This window comes from Cygnus atratus, chromosome 17 (assembly GCF_013377495.2).
Source record: "Cygnus atratus isolate AKBS03 ecotype Queensland, Australia chromosome 17, CAtr_DNAZoo_HiC_assembly, whole genome shotgun sequence".
Taxonomy (NCBI): domain Eukaryota; kingdom Metazoa; phylum Chordata; class Aves; order Anseriformes; family Anatidae; genus Cygnus; species Cygnus atratus.
This window is the reverse complement of record NC_066378.1, coordinates 2,274,852-2,294,188: the sequence shown is the minus strand read 5'-3', so window position 1 is coordinate 2,294,188 and position 19,337 is coordinate 2,274,852. Positions and strand designations below refer to the sequence as shown.

At 43.8% G+C, this 19,337-nt stretch overlaps 1 protein-coding gene across 1 annotated transcript in view; it reads left to right on the top strand.

Annotated features, from left to right (window-relative positions):
* RNFT2 (ring finger protein, transmembrane 2) overlaps positions 1 to 19,108 on the top strand; it is a 31,125-nt gene extending 12,017 nt beyond the window's left edge. Inside the window, exons 8-11 of the mRNA XM_035556579.2 lie at positions 11,076 to 11,225; positions 15,694 to 15,759; positions 16,775 to 16,876; positions 18,543 to 19,108. Coding sequence (XP_035412472.1) covers positions 11,076 to 11,225; positions 15,694 to 15,759; positions 16,775 to 16,876; positions 18,543 to 18,677 — 453 coding nt within the window. The 3' untranslated portion in view covers positions 18,678 to 19,108. The remainder of the gene's footprint in view (positions 1 to 11,075; positions 11,226 to 15,693; positions 15,760 to 16,774; positions 16,877 to 18,542) is intronic.
* Positions 19,109 to 19,337: the final 229 nt, after the last annotated feature.

Sequence of the window (19,337 nt, the reverse complement as noted above, 5' to 3'; positions counted from 1 at the left end):
AGAAAATCTCTGCTAAAACTTTGGCAGAGAGTCACCTGGGTAAGTTTTGGTTTTTGAACAATTGCAGACCTGAGCAGGGGTTTGGCAATGCCAGCATGCGATTGAAGTCTAGAAAGAGAGGAGTAAACATTATTTGAGAAGGAACGAGTATTAGCAGTGAGATAACTGCTTTGCTGGCTGACGCTATTCTAAGTCTTGTTTTGTAAGCAGTCTTTGTCAACAGATATTTTTGAAGCACAAATTTCTGCTTGATAGAAAGAAAGAAGCAAGTGCTGATTTCTTTGGGTTTCCAGTTGGGTCAAAAAAGTAACAATATTAAATTGAAACTACTTGTGCCACACAAGATGATTGAAGAACTATTTTAAGTAAACAGTTAAAATGCTTAAATACATACAAAATCATATATAGACCAGGCCTAACTTTTGAAACTCTCTCACTACACTTTCTCTCAAGTTACCCTTTCATATGTATATATAAAATTTATTTTTTTTACTCTTCACAGACCTGTCATGCTATCCCTTCTTCCACTGAGTAGTGTCTCCATTTCAGTGGCAAAGGTAGCAATATATACTACTTGCATTTGATAAAGAAACTTTCTGGCAAGTGTTTGGATGAAAGGCACTGTATAGACACAAGATACTATCATTAATTGCAGAAAGTCTCAGGCAGGGCACTTAAGGGGATATCTAAACTGGGAATAGTTTTGCTTACAAATGACATGGGTGGCAGGGGAGTTGAGCAGTTTGTTCCTGCACAGCAGGGCTATTTGAGATGGTTATTAATTTATTTCTGGCGAATGTCCAGGTGCTTTTTTTTTCTTCTATTATTATTATTTTATTTTGGGAGATTAATGTGCTAGGTCAGAGCATAATCCAGCCCGGGGAGGGGAGGAAAAAGTGATGTGAATAGTCTTCCCAAGATAAATTGCAGCATTGGAAAAGGTTCACAGCCTTTGCTTGCTTGTCTGAGAGCTATACCAAGTACTCATTAATCCTTGTCGGGAGAGAAGAAAGAGAAGGGGTCTTTATTTGCAGCTACAGTGGGAGGCTGGTAAGATCACATCTGTCACGGGCCTATAATGACTCAGAGCACAGATGCTTCATTTTTAATACCTTTTTCTGGATAGCAATGTTTCTCACTTTTTTTAAGTCTCTTTTTGTCTTAGGATGTTGTTGATGGTCTCACTGTCCCTTGACATCTGAGACTGTTGTTACCTACTGCTATGGATCTGGATTTATTTTTTATCCCACCCTCTACACTGCATCCATTAAGCCAACTACGGATGAGATCTGGTGTAACAAATTAAGTAAGATCAAACTGGGATGGGAGAGCTCCAAGAGAACCCCAGGATGCCATGGAAATTGTAATTGGTAACCATGTAGCTGAGCTCTTTCCCTGAGTGTGATGACCTAGCTTACTTCTACAGGCCAGCACAATGCTACACATGATTTTTCAGATGATTATTTTTAAAAAAACAAGTATTTTCTGAGTTTAAACAGTTCTGTTGCACTTCAGACATTAACTTGACCAAATTCTTACCAAGGTATTTTCCATCTGCTGTCTTAATGTTTACCAAAGTTACTGTTTTCCTCCCCAAATGCTTGTAGTAGCATTTCTGCTTGAAGCCTAGTCAGTAGTTCGTGAACTTCTGGATGGCTGTTGCTTAATCACAGCAGGTAGCAAGCTTTTGGAGAAATAAATTTGTAGAGTAGAGCTATAAGGTGGCGTTTGTTTGTTTTTTTTTCCAGGAAATATTTATTAAGTTTTTTGTTTGTTTGTTTATGGATTAAACTAGTTGGAACAGCAGCCTCTAGCTCCTTATAATACAGGGCCTGAAGAGGAGCCTGGTACACTGTCAGGGATAGAGTTCAGCACAGCTGTGAATGGCTTAGAGGTATTTAATCTTGAATTTCCTTGCAGTACCTTCTTGCTGGCAGTAGATGATAAAATTTGCCAATGGATGGGATATCAGGATCTCTGATCAACTCTGAGCAGGCCAAGGTATTCCTTGTTTGGGAAGTTCAAAGGCACTTCCAAAGCTAGTCTGGATTTTCATACTGCTCCTTGAGATTCTAGTCTTCTCTCTTACGTGGTTTTCACTGATGCTTGTGTAGTCTTTCTACTGTGAAGCATCACCTCAGAATGGCCTTCTCTTAAAGCTCTTACCTCTCCATATCGTTTGTGGTTGAAGCAAGATCAGATTCTTCTTTCTTTTAAACATTGAAGCCTTCATATATCCTCTTAGTCTTATGTGTAGAAGAAACAAACCCAACTGAGTCTTTTCTCAGAGACTCATTCATTCCATATCTTTAATTTTATTATTGTTCTCTGCTGGGCTGTCTTTGGTGTTTAATTAATTGCACCCCCAGGTTTTCCAGACCATTTCTCTAGTCTGTCAAGATGATTTTTGAATTATAATTCTTCCCGATGTGTTTCCTAGTTTAGTGTGAACTGCACGTTTGATAATGATGGAACAGAGTAAGCTCGAGGTCATTAATGAAAATAGTGAGTAGCACCAAACTCCACGTAGCTTCAGATTCATTTTTTCATTTTGACAGTGAACATATGAAAAATACAGGCTAGCACACCCAGTTCTCCCAGTCTAAAGTACCCGGGTCGTGTACTCTTAGTATGGCCCCATCACATCAAGAACCACCATGGATCCAGTGCAGATTTAAAAGGAAAAAGCAAAGAGGCTTCCCATCAGCAATGGAAGTGAGGTTTACTAAAGCATGATCTGATGCTATAACTGAGAAAAAAGCAAGCTAACATTAAAAGGCAGAATCTCTTTGATTTGCCTTTTCAGTCTGAATAGACAGCAGTACACATCATTTTGGGCCCAAAACTGGTTGACAGGAACCAAAATTATACTCGGTGCTGGAATGTGAAGCATGAAGACTGCTATGTCTTCCCAGAGTTCTCCAAGCTTGAATATCTCAGAAATAGACTATCTTTGCAGGCAACCCAACCAAAGAATGAAGGAAGATTGGAAATTAAAAAAAAAAAAAATCCCAGACTTTCCCAGGTTCTAAACCAGCCTGGAAAAACAGAGGTGCCAAGAGAATCTGAGACTGCAATCAGGTTGGAAGGCAGGGAAAGAGTGGCTTGAGCAGGGGGGAGAAAAGCAGCAGAAAAAGGAAGGTAACCCAAATCAATCTGATCTTGTACCTCTGCAGTCAGAGGGGGTTTGTGGGAGAAGGAGCATATCTGTGGCTAAAGATGTCCCTTCCTCCCCCACGAGCTGCAGCATACCCTTCAAAGCTGGGTACAAGTTTTAATAGCAGCTGGGCTCATAATTTCTTTGGGAGAGGGGCTTGGCTCCCACCCTGCATGTTGAAGGCTCTCCATCAAAAACAGCAAATAAGATCATTTGGTTCAATATAAAATGAATTAAAGTAAATTAAACTGCAGGAGCCATGTGGCCTGCAGAGGCCTCCATTGTTGTGCACACATAAATGGCAGCTTTTCATTTTCACTGCTAAGAAATGACAGCTTGAGAGGGGTGGAATTAAAAATAAGGAAATAAATAATAAAAAGACATTTGCCAAAGATTTCTGTTTAGGAAATCCCAGGTGCCTCTAAGTCTCCCATCCCCTCCTCATGCTGCTGTCAGTAATCTAAGCTGATATCCTGAGGAATGGAGTGAAATATGGGGGAGGGGGTAGAGAAAGAAAACCAAAACAAAAGAACTATGTAAGAACCTTGGATATAAGGAGAGAAAGCACATACCAAGGACACTCGTTTGCAATAGTCTTAATGGTTGGTGCATAAAAAAAGCCCTGCGTAAGAATTTTCTTTGCATGTTCAGTACAGGTGTGCAGCCAAGTTACAACACCACCAGGGAATCCCAGAGCTCCATTTCCAGAAAGTTGAAAATTCGTAAGGCAAATATTTGTTGAAAATGTAGCATGAAGTTACTATCTGAATAAATACTTGAAAAGCTGGATCTAGACATTGCAAATAAGTTTTTTTGAAGTCTGCGGTGATACTGGCATTACTCGTGACTTTTTTCTATCAGTGGCAAGTGTACAAACTAGCACCATTGACTGCTCACTGCATCTATGGAAATAGTTGCTTGTTCTCTTATTTGTTGGTTGCTTGTTTTTTTTTGTTTTTTTTTTTTTTGAGTACTATCTCAGCAAATCCAGTTGGGGAATGTGACAGACATTCTTTACATGGTTTTGCACTTGGACTTAGGACTAAAGACCCTTTTAAAGTGCACCCCATGTTTCCTAGTATGGAATGCTTACAGCTCTACCATGGAAACTAGCACATTAAGCTTTCCATATTCCTTCTGAAGCTTCATTTTGGACGTGAAAGAAATAGCAGAATATCTTCTGAACAAGGGAATACGATCATTCAACTGAAGCAAATCTGAAAGAATCTTAAAGCAATATATAACCACGCAGCTGATCTGTGGTAACTTCATTCTGAGTCTGAAGCTAGTAAGGCTTAATTCTAAGTAGCCCCAGTGCTCTTCCACATTAGAACGGAGCATGAGCACGAGTTACTTCAGTTATCATGTTTCTTTCTCAGTGCACAGACAGTTACTGTAAGGAGAATGAGCACTTACCTTACAGCGATTAGGACTTTTCTGCAGCCTGCCTCCATCTTCTGTCAGAGCTCAGCATCACAAGATACCACGGTTCAAAATGATGGGACCCTGCCTCTCTTACTGGTCAGACTGACCCATCCTTCATCACACAGTAAGTTGTACAAACAGCTTGCATGTGCAGAGGTTTTATGTTCCTCGAGCAACCAGCTCATCTTGCACACAGCATTCATGTAGAACAACCCATCACATAGAACAGGTCCATCCTGATGGCTCATGGGGAAGGAGGGCAAGCTGGAGCAGCTTGCAATTCCTGTAGACTTCAGCCTCTTCCAGAAGACTTACATTAAGAGAGAAGATGCCAGAAGGGGTTTGAGTTAGTTGCAGTGGTGATGGCAGCAACCTTCTAATGTCCTGGCATCTTTCATCATAGCATCTAATGTCCTCTTTCATCATAGCACCGGATATGTATCAGTCATTTAACAAGAAGGTGGTTAGTATGTTTTTTCATCCTGAGGGGAAAAAAAAAGTCACTTGGAATATTCGAGTCCTCTAGGTGCTGCTAATGAAAAACACAGAAGCATTAAAACAAGTCACACAAGCACTGGGAATTGGTACATAAATGATGTGTTACAAAAAATGTCAGTAAGATTTATTAATTAATCCTAATCTTCTCCAACAGTGTAGGTAAATTGGTGTTTCTAGATAGGTGACAATAGATAGGCCTATCCTCTTGTCCTCTCCTTGATGATCTTGGATGCTCTTTGGGGGGAAACTCAGAAATGATTCACTCTTCTTGTAGAATAATCTGAGCCTTGATCCTCTAGACCATAGGAACTGTGTGAGGGTTCTGTAAAGGCTTTTCCCTCTTGCAGCCTACAGCAGGTGTGGCATCCCAGAGATGAAAGGAAGGGATTAAAGAACTAACTAAAGCATGCAGCTAAGTTCTGAGGAACTGGGACTCTCTCTCATCCCTCTCCCTACCAGGCTTTGAAATTCATAGCTACTAATTTTTTTAGAAGAAACACTGCTCTTAACTGCCTTCAAATTTTAACTTTCCAGTTTAAGCAATCTAAGGTATGACTTTCAGAAGCACTGCACTAACTATAAAATCTCACAGTCCCTCTAGTCCCACCTTGAAATTGCTTCTCAGTTTGCAGACAACACGCTGGAGGGAAGGGATGCCATCCAGAGAGACCTAGACAGGCCTGAGAGGTGGGCCTATGAACCTCAGGAGGTTCAACAAGGCCAAGTGCAAAGTCCCACATCTGGGCCGGCGCAATCCCAAGCACAAATCCAGGCTGGGCAGAGAATGGATTGAGAGCAGCCCAGAGGCGAAGGACCTGCGGGTGTTGGTTGACGAGAAGCTCCACACGAGCCGGCTATGTGCGCTTGCAGCCCAGAAAGCCAACCATATCCTGGGCTGGACCAAAAGCAGCATGGCCAGCAGGGCGAGGGAGGTGATTCTCCCCCTCTGCTCTGCTCTCGTGAGACCCCACCTGGAGCCCTGCATTCAACTCTGGGACCCCCACCACAAGAAGGACAGGGACCTGTTGGAGAGAGTCCAGAGGAGGTCATGAGGATGATCAAAGGGCTGGAGCACCTCTCCTACGAAGACAGGCTGAGGGAGTTGGGGTTGTTCAGCCTGCAGAAGAGAAGGCTCCGGGTAGACCTTATAGAGGCCTTCCAGTGCCTAAAGGGGGCTGCAGGAAAGCTGGGGAGGGACTCTTTGTCGGGGGTATAGAAACAGGACAAGGAGTAATGGCTTTAAACTGAAAGAGGGTAGATTTAGATGAGATATAAGGAAGAAACTCTTTCCTATGAGGGTGGTGAGGCACTGGAACAGGCTGCCCAGAGAAGCTGTGGATGCCCCATCCCTGGAAGTGTTCAAGGCCAGGCTGGATGAGGCTTTGGGCAACCTGACCTAATGGGTGAAATCCCTGCCCTTGGCAGGAGAGGACAGAACTGGATGGACTTTAAGGTCCCTTGCAACCCCATCTATTCCATGATTCAATGATTTTCACCAGCACCCTCTGTGCCACAGTGCTGTTTATTGCTCCTACCCAACGCTTTCTGATATTGGCAGTATGACCTGAAATCTCAGCAGAGCCTGCTCTCCTCTGATCCAAATTGCCAGCAGGTCTCAGTTTTTCTAGCATCTTCCTGTTTCAGTATATGTCCTAATGCTGCTGGCAGCAGAACAAGTGAGACTTGGAACTTCCCTTGAGTGCTAATCACAACTTACAGTTGCCTCATTGCAACTTGTCTCACTTCTTACATCCCATTTTAATTCTGCCGTGTAAAACCTTAGCGTGCCGTTCTCCATTTCCTTCTGTGAGGCACATGGACGCTTACACAAAGCCTTATGTCAAATGAGACTACAACATCAATACTCAGGCTTTGTGGAAATTAGCATTGCTTCTGCAGCTGTAATTTGCCCCCCTTTGGTGTTGCATATGTTGCAATTCATTTTTTAATTATGTGATTTCATGTTATTTTTCTGTAAGACCTCTTCATCCATCACCAAACATGGTGTACTGTGCCCCACAGATGGAGCAAGGTGGTATATTGAAAGAAGCTGGTGTAGAAACTGGAAAGCATGTAGAGAACAAAGAGACCATTGGAAGAAGAAAAACACCCTATAGGTTAAAGTTGAACGCTACACTGGAGAATTAAATTCCACCTTTTTCTTTGCCAAATAATTCCTGTGTGATTGTAGGAAAGCCATGTACAGCTGCAAACTGAAGTCAGTGGTTTTAAAGGTAATGTGTTCTATAAAATTGGATATATTAAAAACTCTAATCCCAGACATCTCAGGTTGAACACCAAAACCAACCTTACCTTAACCTTGCCCTTCCTGTGTCTCAAGTTTTCATTTAGAAAATGCAGATGATAGCTGTCCCTTATGTCAGCCAACAATGCAAAAAAAAGTTTTTGAAAGTCTTATACTATGGTGGTAATGTCATAAAAAAAGACTCAGGGAACTTTAGTAATTTTCTACTCAGCGCTTGAATAGCATGAAGTGATAGGATGCAGATTTACCATCATCTAATGAGTGTATAACAAAACAGTAAAGTCACATGCTTAATGAGTACCACTTACCTCCTGTGAAAACAGTGGTCACATTGTTAAAGACTATGTAACACTGCGTCTACAGAAGGAAGATTGAGATTGTATGACAATCCTGAATTCTGCTCTTCCAAAATAAGTGCTAGATTTAAAGTATAGAAATTGTCTTTTAATATGATTGAGGTAGAGGAAAAGGGAGGGTTACACAAGTCACTGACTTAGTTTTTAAACAAAGCATTCTGGAAAAAAACACAAATCTCACCATGTGGCATCACATGGCTCATCAGCAGCATTGGTAATAATTAGATCCACAGCACAGTCCTTCGCTGCTTGTGCTAATGAAGTGTTTGACAGCAGTAGGCTGACAGCTTTTGCAGTAACTGACCCTACAGAGGTTCAGCAGTGTACTTTCATTTTAGTCAGGCTTAATTCCAACCTGTTGCAAGGGCTTAATGAGACCAAAGCCAAGGCTTGTTCTGGTATCTGACTCTACCCAATGGAGAACTATAATTTCAGTTAATACCCTGTTTAGTCTGTGTAGTCCAGCGTGATGATATGCTTGCTCAAGGACTGGGTCCTGCACAATTCAGACATGCCTCACACTCTGTAGAGTGCCTAGGTTTGCATAGATTTTTATGAAATAGGAAAAGTCACCTAACAGAAGCAGCCCTTGCCTTATCTCAAGTTGTTCCAAATCAGAGGTGCACAGGAGAAATAATTGTAGTCATGCTTAATATAACAGTTCTTCCTAATGTGGATGAGAACTAGATGAAATGCTTTAGGTTGAAGTTCTCAGACAAAATGCAGGTTAAAACAAGTATTTAGCTTGAAAAACTTCAGTCTAGATAGCCAAGATATAGTAAAGCTGGAAAACAGAAGACAGAAAGGAGTATTGGGTGCGTTTACAAATGATGGGTGCTGCTAGCAGCGAGTTACTGCTGTTAGAAAGCTAAATTCTGCTGATGAAATTGTAGGTTACAACCTTGTTTTCTAAGCTTCTGGCTCAGCAGACCCCATTTATTCCTGGCACAGCCCTTTGCAGAATTACTTCTGACTTTCTAGGCACTTTTCCTAGCTTAAAAAAGGGCTGGTGTTGCACTGACATGCCTGACAAGCCTTATTTTGTAAGCATTTACTGGAGCTGTAGTTCTCTTTTAAATGCTGCTCAGCTGTCCTTGTATTGCTTCCTTCCTCCTGGCTGTAATCACTCTAAGGTTATCAAAAGACCTCTCCTAAATGGTCAAGTGGGTGGTGGTAGTAGACTGGATGGAAGGATGCCTCAACTGAAAGGTTTAGCTGCACTCCTGTGAGGGCGTTAAGTGTCTAGCTGCTAAGAAATCCCAGTATCTTGCAGTTACCAATGAAAACAAGGTTCGCGTCATAACAGAAAGGAATTCGGAAAGCTTCATAAGGGTGGGGAAATTTTGTGGCTAAAAAGAATTGGAATTTGTTACTTGCTGCACACTCATTTTAGAGCCCCCACTCTTCCACTCCTGCAGCCTGTGACGCCCCTTTCCTTACACTGTGCTGTGGGCTCCAGTGTTTCAGTGCTTTGAGTTAGAAGAGTTTCAGCTTTGCCCTGATTTCAGGCTTCAGAGGAAGGAGCTCGCAGACGCCCCGCGTGCTGGATCCAGAACTTCTGTCTGATGCAATGAGAGAGTAAGCAGTGACCTGTCCTAGCCCAGCCTGCTAGGGAAGCGAGGCTAAGTAAAAGCTGAGTGAGAGCCTGTTGGGAGGAAGGAGTCAGAAAGCAAGCAGCTTGCTGCCTCTAGCTTGCTGGTAGCTTTCATCAGAGCTGGCTGAGGAGGGGGAGGTGGAGAGCTGCCTGCGTGAAGGGAAGGAAGTGACAGCGCAGTCATTAGCAGACTGCGACCCTCTGTCACAAGGGCTCCAGAAATAAACGATGATTGTATTGAAGCACGAGGCTGGATAGAGCCCTCTGTGCTAATTTAATAAATTGCTTGCATTTAGGACCCCAGATTGGTGCTGTTACATTTTTGCTATGTGATGCCACCTGGGATTAGCAAGGAGGAGGGGACTGGGGGTGGAGAGGAAGAAAGCAGCCCAGGTCCGTTAGCAACTGCTGGTGTGACCTCACTCCTTGTCCCGGGGGGGATATGAGATCATGAGAATGCCAGAGCTCTCTGAAGGATTCGATTTGTTCGGTACGGCAGGATGGCCTGCCGAGTGATCTCATCTCTGAGACCCAGGGGAAGGGCGCTGGCTGCCGCTAGCCTCGCGGACCGCAGAGGACTTAATCCCCTCTCCAAATCTCACCAATTAACAACTGACCTGTGATGACATCACTGATGACAAAGCTAACTGGGACAACACAGCAAAATTCCAGGGGAATTTCCCCTTCTCCCTGATCTTATCAAATGAAAGAATTTTGACATATCAAAAAAAAAACTTCAGTCTGGATAATGTCATTGCAGTTTAAGCATAGTTCTGACTCACAGCTTGCCCTGACCTACTCCACTGTCACTGTTCTCCTTGTAAACCATGTGGGGCAGAACAAATACCCTCCTTGACCCTAAATTAGATAGCCTTATTTAGCCAGTTGGTCGATCCTAGTTTTAGGTGCTTTAAGATAGAGATTGTGTTGTAGGAAAATTTCAGTTGTACCCCATGGTTGTGGTAAGCCAGGAGGGATTTTATTACCTTGCAGGTGGCCTTCAAGGAAGGCAAGCTTTCTAATTGGAGTGAACACCAGAATGGCAAGAACAGCTTTGGCAAAGATTTGCAAAGGATGTGATCACATCTTTGAGTCTTTTGCAGGAAACATTCCCACCAGCGTGCTTCACACAAACACTTTTCTTCCATAAGGTCCTCGGGAAGGTTTGGCATCTTTGAGTTTAAAATGCCCTGATGGTTTTTCAGAGCCAGCCTTATCTGTGTACTGTAAACACTCCAACATCAGAGTAGAAGGGGAAGGACATTGGGAAATAGGTAATTAATTTGATTTTTTGGGTGACCTACAATGTTGTCAGGAATACCAGTGTCATCTTACATTTAAATCCCTGTAACTTCAGAAGATGTATAGCATGTAAAAGACCTCTTTTGCATTCCCTTTCTCGTTATTTGTAGTATCTGCATATTAATCCCTGTAAACCTTAACCTCTACTGCTAACGTGCTGCAGCACTGTACAGATATGCAAAGAGGTATATATCCATAACCTGCTCTAAAAGTTTGTGACTCAGAAGTTTAAAACAATAGCTGAGTAAGGCAAAGAACAAGAGGAACACTAAGAAATAATGATATGGGTTATCCTTTCCAGGTACTGGGTTAGATGGCTGCAAAGAAAAATGCATCTTAATGAATACACTGGTCTTTGCACCATTTAACAGAGTGCATAGGTAGACAGTGAACACAAGTCTTATAAACTTCAAGCCCTGCACCTGTTAAATGCTCTTTTGATTTCCTGATAGTAACCATACATCACTTTTTTTAAAGGGGAAGTTTTATTTGGTTATTGAAGAGCTGAGTCAGTTGTTCCGATCCCTTGTCCCCATCCAGCTGTGGTATAAATACATCATGGGAGATGACCCATCCAGCAGCTACTTCCTAGGAGGGATTCTGATCATCCTGTATAGCCTCTGCAAGGTGAGTACCACCTCTATTAATATCTATAGCAAGAGCAGAGCAAGAAGCACAGCTGAGGGGAATAAATACATCTTTAAATTGTTGCCATCACTACTTAGGAAGGAAAGCTGCAGCAGCTGAGGACACCCTGTGCTTCAGTTGTCAAAATATTTTGCTTTACCACTATGTGGGCATTGGTGAGCTAGAGAAAGATGTGTGATTGCTCATGCAGTGTTGCATCAGGCTGATGAAGTCATTGCTGCTTTCTAATCCCTTTCTATAAAGGCTAGAAGAGAATGGGAGTGGAGCCTTGGGGGACCAGTATCAGAAGAGAGGTTAGCTATCTCCAGACTTCTAGATTCAGCCCTAAAAGGAGGGTTGCAACAGTTATATGTTTCTAAGTCTCTGTCTTTTGAGGCAGAATAGGTACTCTGTCATTCACAGTACAGAGTGCAGCAGGCAGAGTAAGGGACTTCCAAGTCCTGCCTGGGTAAAACAGGTAGTTCTGGCCCCAGTCTAGGTCCTGGTGTGGCTGAGACAAGTCCAGGATCTCAGTGACAAATGCCATTGACATTTGCTTAAAAGCGAGGAGTTTAAAAAAAACACAGAGTCTGCCTGTAAAATTGTAAATGAATAGGTGTGACTGACTTAGACAAGTCACAAAGGTGAGCTCTAGAAACAGCTGTATTTCTAATTTTGTGTATTCAACTCTGCCCAGAGTTGCTATCTTTTGTTTGGCTGCGGCTGAACTGGAAACTAATATTCCTGCCCTAGGCAGAGCAGTAGCTGAAGCAAAAAGTAGACCTGTTATCCATTCCTCTGAGAAAGCTCTGAAAAAGGCCAAGTGAGTCTAGCTTGCTGCACCTCTGGTGCTTTTCTCACCCTAGGAGAAAGGGACTGGGGGGACTGAAGAACTGAGAGAAAATATCTCAGCTGAAAAGAGCTCCAAGAGGCTAACGGGTTACTGAACCATGTAAAGTCAAACTGTAGTTCTTACCTGAGATATGCCTGTATACGTACAGAAATGGGGCATATAAACCCTGCTGTAGAGGAATTTAGAGCTTTTATAGAGATAAGTAGAGGAGGTCATGGGAAGCAAGATGGTCACAGACCCATTGCATCCAAGTCAAACCAGAAACAGAGCAAATACTGCCAGAATAACAGACATATGAAACTAGTGTGGTTCCCCACACGCTCATCCTTACTCTTAGCTACACGCTTCCTGTTCTGAGCTACGGGAGAGGATTTTTGCCCCTTTCAAAAGTATTGTTGTCTGAATCTCTTCTGGAGAACAGTAATCCCACCCTTGCATGCCCTTCTGGCCTTGTGGGTGTCAGGCAGGCAGATCACAAATCAAAGGCAGACTTCAGGTGATCTTTCTGGCATCCCTTCTTGTGAAAAGGAAGGAACACCTGCAGAAGGGATGCTTACCTGCAGTTCTACATGCTGGCTGTTGCATCTGGAAAAATCACTGCAGTGTCAAGGAGCAGTGGGGGGCCAGCTGCTCCCTGGGAGGAAGGGAGCTGAGGAGAACACAGGTGGCAGGCCAAGGGCCTCACCAGCCAGGGCTGGGGAGTCCAAATCTTCTTGTACATACATTGTGGTGAAGCAGGTACAAGATAACAGCAGGAAGTTAATCCGCAGGTCAGGATCAGAGGAAGGCAACCAGGGTCAGACATAGTCCCGTGATTGCTGGGTGTAGCCATAGTGATGAGACAGGCCCAGGGTCAAGGTTGGAAGTTACTCCATGGGTTGATAAGCCAAGATAATTAGGATCTGTAGGTAAGTACACTTACAGCTGAACTGGAAACTAACATTCCTACAGCACAGCTTAAAGAGAAACTGAAGCTACAGAGCTGAGCTTAAATGGAGCTCCTGAGCCCATGGGCAGGGTGTGTGGGGTGGAGACCCCAGGTGAATGCACTCAGGACCCTTATACGTAGGTACAAGCAGTCCTGTATGGATTGATTTGGTGCTTCCTCTATTGTCTAGGAATATTACTGTCTTATGTTGGTGCTTAGCAATAACTTGGTACCACGGCTGTGTATGGGTTAGGGTTAGACCTGTCCCTGTTGGAGACTTTGCTTGGAAGTGAGAGAGAAAAGTAGGAGTAATGGGAGTTCACTCTTCCAATGCAGGTCATGAAACACTAGGTATGTGCACCCCATCTACTATCACAAGAGCTGCAGGTCTAATTCCTTGCCTGAGACACTGAAAATATACCCAAAGGAGTCCACATTAGCAAAGCCACAAACCACATTAGAAAAACCACAGAAGCCAATTTGGCACTCAGACCTTCTGTGCTCCTGGCAAACATCCAGGGCTTAGCTAGGGCTGCGTCCCCTCTCCCCGCACAAAGAGCAGACTTGGCTTTCCGAAGATTGCGTATAGTGCAGCTAGTGGGAGCTGTCTTGGTGTCTCTGACATGAACCTCTGATTTTGGCAAAGAAATCCCAGATGTTCATAAGTAGGGGCATCCAGGTCTTATATTTCCCTGTCCTGAACAGAAGCATTTGACTGAGGGTAGGAGTGGTATTGAGGAGGAGAAAATGACTGAGTGGTATAACAGTAGGTGTTTGCTTTCTTCAGGCTGTGAGTTGAACCCTACCTTGGACACACGCTCTTCAGCCTAGTTCGAAGGTGTGTGATGGCAATTAATTCTACAGTAGCTCTTCCACTGACAAGAGAGCAGGCACTGAACCCAGCTGTTGCAGTCCTATTGCTAGAAAGATAACTGATGCAACGTAGTCTTCAATGCATGGGGAGATAAAGGGATGTTAAAGGAACTAGTAAAACATGCATTTTTGGGGGGTACGGGAAGCTCCAGGGGAAATAAAGTTGAAGGGGGGGAAATGGGCTGGGAGAATTGGAGACATCAGAACCAGGGGAAGGGTGTTAAAAGTCCTGTTATAAGCAAAGCAACCAGAAAAAGCTGTGAACTGTACTGTGGGAGAGAGCTGATCCCTGTCTGTGTTAGAAGATAAAAAGTCTGTAGCAGTCGGCAGCCTCAAGTGCTAGTTGCTGACTGGAAGCATTACTGGAAGGACCCTGGGAGCCTTTTACATGCTGACTGGAAGCATTATTGGTGCCTTCATTTGATTCCACGTCTATTGCACGATGATCTCATTGGCATTCCCTGCAGTGAGCCCACTTAATCATGCTAGAAAAAAAAAATAGAAAGCCAACCCCAGGCATTTTGGTGCCTCTGTACTGCTAGTCCACTACAACTCTGCATGTTCTGCACCGCATCTTCCCCTGCCCTCCAGGCTGCTCCTCACTCAGGTTAGAAATGGAAAGGTCCCGTTATGTCATCTGGCCCTTTTCCCAACTAATGCAGGGCTGTTCTTTGCCCAATCTTTATATCTTGTCTAGTTCATAGTATCTTTCTCTCTGCATCCTGCCAGCAGACAGGGAAGATGGCAAATTGGATTAGGTTTCCAAGCTGTTTTCCCTTTTAGTAGTAGTACTCTGTCCTCACTTTAAGGATGCTGCGTCTCCTCTCTTGCTGAGCCCCCAGATATTTGTAGGAAGTTTATCATCTTTTCCCCACGCTTTGGTATTGCTTCGCCAAGCTGTAAATATTTATGTATTTCAGTCTCTTTTCAGAAATCATTTTCTGCAGGCTCATTTTCTGCCCTTCTCTGAACTGCTTTTAGTCTGTAATGAGGAGCACTGCTCTCCAGATGCAGTTACATCATATTTGCTAGGCAGTGCAGGGAGGGGGAAGGAGAAGGACCTGGTGCTGTCCCTGCTCTTGGCCATCTTTGGCTGTATGCAAGCACCAAGGTGCTGGCAGCTCGTTCCCTTCCAGACATTTAAAGTTTCTCACTCTTTAGGCAGACAGGAGCAAGCCAGCCTCAGTCCTGCTTTACATTCCTCAGGCTTTTCTTCTCTTGGTAGTATTTAATCACTAAATCTGTTCCTGCAGCAGGACAGGCAATTCCCACTCCTCTCATAATATCATCTGGGCCCTGAAGTATCAAAGTGTGTGGCAGAGCCCCACAGCCCTGAAAATCCTCCTTCTCCCCAGAGACTGTGGAAAGCAGTTTCTTACCTCTTCCATGTAAAAAGGTAGCCTCTCCTTCCCTCTCTCTCAGGATAACCACAATGTCCTCTAGCCGTATTTCTGGGCTTCTCAGGGACTCAGGGTGGGAATGGCTCCATTTTAGCCCTTTCTCACCTAGTGAGGGTGGGCAATTTACCCTACCACTACCTCGCAATCTCTTTTTGTACTGTAAAGTCCCTCATTTGCAACCCATTGTTACCAGAGCTTTCTTTTTTCCCTACCTTGCTGCACCATCGATTCACCTTTACTACATATTTCACAATCACCATGAAATATTTTTGGCACCATTGTTATCGAGGATCTTTGTTCCCACCAAGTATCCATTTGCAGGAACTCTGCCACGTGTGTCCTGAGTTTCTGAACTGTATGCACACATACACATGTTTTGTGAAAAATATCTAAAAGTTAATGTCTTTATTGCAGTCTTTTGACATCTGTGGTCGTGTGGGAAGTGTCCGGAAGGCACTGAAAGTCCTTTGCACCCCACAGGTAAGTAGTCATAGGTTTCACAGAGCAGTTTCCTAGGTGAAACCATGTTACTAATGAATGATGGAGTTGAAAATTGTTCAGCATATCAGGATCATAGAATAAAATAACTTGTTTTCCCATGGCTCGATAAGCTGGTGTCTCTTGTCAGAGGTGTTAGGAACTATTTCTGATATCTGCCCTGTCCCAGCTATGGTGAAGAGATTGTTGCAAGTCTGGCCTTCCTAGTCTGATTGGAAGCCTTGTGTAATATGGATTAATCCATTGACATGAAAGCCACACAAGCTGGCAAAACTTTGAGCTGCAGAGTATGAGAAAGATTTTAAATAAATGTACGTAGTGCCTGATGTGCAGTGCCATTAAAAGAGATGCTACATTGCTTAGTACTGACGTTCAGACCTGTTGCGGTAAAACACTGAGATTTGTACTTTAAAATGGTAAAACCAAAGACTGTAGAGGAAGGGAACATAACATCATATAAGTCTGTTAGGGTTTGCCTTGCTTATTCTGGGGGTTTGGGCTGGTCATTTTTCCTCAGCATGTTTCCATTTCCCCTATTACTGTTACAATAGGAGAAGCAACATTTACCTTCCAGTATTTAAGAAGTGGGAAGCCTGTGGGTGCTGCTGCTGTTATTCTTTCTTCTATTGTCTAACTTGCTAATAATAATACCTCCCACTATCTAAACACCTCTGCAAATGATGCTGAATTAATCCTTTCAGCTCCCTGTTGAGCTCATTAAATTTCATTATCATTGCTCCATAAGTGGAAACACTAAAAGATGGAGTCAGCTCGAGGGGGTAACAAGACAGAGAACACACAACTGCAGTTTTCCTGTGTTCTGCATGCTGATCCCTAAATCTCCCTTCCCCGTACACAGTGGAGTAGCACCGGTTTCCTTCTCAGGTCATGCAGGGAATCTGTGTGTGAAAAACATGATCTATGGGTATTCTCAGACACAAACCAGGTTATCTTCAGACCTCTTGACAATGGCTTTTTTTCCTCTTCTTCCTAACAGACCTATGGAGTTCGTGCCACCAGCCAGCAGTGCAGTGAGGCAGGTGACATCTGTGCCATTTGCCAAGCAGAGTTCAGGGAACCTTTGATCCTTATGTGCCAGGTAAGACCCCAAGGTTCCCCCACAAGGTTCCCCTGTTGGCATTTCTAGGCACAGTTAGCCTAGGTAATTCTAAAATCTCTTGCTGGGTCTTGGTCTAGGCCCTAGTGGATATTTATCAACCTCTTCCAGATAGCCAGTGATTCATGAGAGCTGAGCCGTACGAACTCCACTCTGTAGGGTCTGATTATAGCCGTTGAGATGGAAAAGATCAGCCTTGTAGTCCAGGGACTGCCAGTTGGCAGTCCAGACCTTGGCTCTGGAATGCAAGACGTTTTTATCTGACCCTTGGGGAGACTGGCTAGTCAATAGGCCAGCTGAATTATGAGTGAGAGCTCTGAGAGGGGAACAGATCCTGAATGAGCCTGATAGGGAGCATTAATACTGGTGCAGCACCGTGTAACTGTGGTCTCTGAACACCTGGCCAGGAATACAAGTAGTTCTGCCTAAAGAAGTTGGTCACCGCTGCCAGTACGTGGGAATTGTTCTCATTTGGTAAACACTGGCAAAACCTAAAGCCTAAGAATGTCATGCTCTGAGTAATGCTGTAGTCCTAACCCAGTGCTGTTAAAACCCAGTGAACACACCACGCTGACGTGTTTTGGTCATCTGGCAGAGGCCAGCTGAAGGCATTCCCTAGTGGTGAGGTCGCTGGTGCTTCCCCAAGGTTTCCTCTCGCCTGTCGGGGTTGAAATTCTGCATCCTGCAGATCGTCTCCGGGTGAGGTGTGGGTGTGTGCGGGAAAACCTTGATGGAGTCGCCTGCTCTCTTGTGATGTCAAAATAAAGCTTTAGAGCCCTTGTTTGAAGAGCTCTAGCATTCTCATCCTTTGGAAGAGGAGGTTCAAATTCAAGCAAGTAGGTCACCTGTGCATCAAGCATGCCTCTTACTATTCCTGTGAACATCTGTGCAGATGTTATCAAGCTGTAAGCCCCAGGGGAAGCTATTTTTGCATGTGCTTGTCAGAGCTGAGATTTTGATGAGTAACATTTCTGCTGACTCCACATGTGTTGAGGAGGTCTCAGCTTCTTCTTACTACTTCTAGAAATCCCTTCCCCCTTCCTGCTCTTCCAGTCTGGGTCTAGCTGGGGTTGTGTCCTGGGCAGCAATCCCGCCTCATGTCTGTTTCGAACCCAGGGCAGGCTGGAGGGAGAATCCTGTTGTGGCTCAGGATGGAAATGAGAGAAGATAAGGGGTGAAAACTGACTCTTATAGAGAAAGGGAAATTGGGACTATGGAAGCTACTGACTGGCACTGGGTGATGTGAGCAGAAACAAATGCCATAAGGGGAAGGAGAAGGAAAGAAAGTTGTTTGACTTGAAAAATAACCCAGGGATCTGAGGATTGAAACAGGGTAAAGAAAAGTTAGAAAGAAAACCTGTTTCTGCTCTCAGTTACTTCATAAGCCCAAATGTTCGAGGCTTTTTTTAGTGTTTCTTTCTATTGATATACTAAGAAACAGAGTAATATCTCATTAGCTTTGGCAAACTGATGTACTAATAATGCTGGGCTTTATTTTTCATATCACTTGAGTACTGCTAATTGACTGCACTGTCCATGTGAACCTGAATGGTTCCTTGGTCCCACGGCTGTGCTGTGGAGTGTGCATGCTTAGTGACAAGACTGGACCTCCTGCCTGCATCGTGATGTTGCCCTTTTGTCTCCACAGCATGTGTTTTGTGAAGAATGCCTCTGCCTCTGGTTTGACAGGGAGAAGACCTGTCCTCTTTGTCGTTCTGTCACAGTAGAAACCCTGCGTTGCTGGAAAGATGGTACCACCTCTGCTCATTTCCAGGTGTATTAAAAGCAGCACATACCAACAAATGGACTGACGTGTGGAGAGAAGGAAGAGACAGAAATCTGGTGATCCTGTGCCCTTGTTTCATTGCCTAGTGCTTCTTCCAGCTCTGTTTCTCCAGGAACCAATAGAACAACAATTGTTACTAGCCACAAGTTTTACCCTCAAAGGCAAGTAAGATGTGTTTTGTGTTGTGGCAACCTCCATGGCTAAGCTACAGCCAGGACTTTTTCCTGAACTTACATGGTTATAAACTGCTTGGAATGTTTCCTTTTATTCTGTCCTTTTAGTGTAGGTAAATACTGCATGTATAAGGAAAGTGTACTGTCAATTCACCACTGCACGTGTATAACCTGGTGTACTAGAAAAAGGCTGTTGTTCTCTGGCTCAAACCATGGGTGAGATTTTTCACATTAAACATCTCTAACTTCCCTGTATCTGTAGCTTCATAAAATTACACAGTTGCTGTTACATTACCAGTTCAGAACTCTTCCAAAACACCACTTCAGAGTTACATGCCTAAAGATTATTTTGGGGGTTGGAGAAATGTCATTTCTCAACAGCCATGTTTTTATATTAATTCCACAAATCGTGCGTCGTCACCTTCATGAAAAGACCATGCTAGTGACGCTGGAGCTGACACTTGCTTTTCTTGGGATTGTTTTT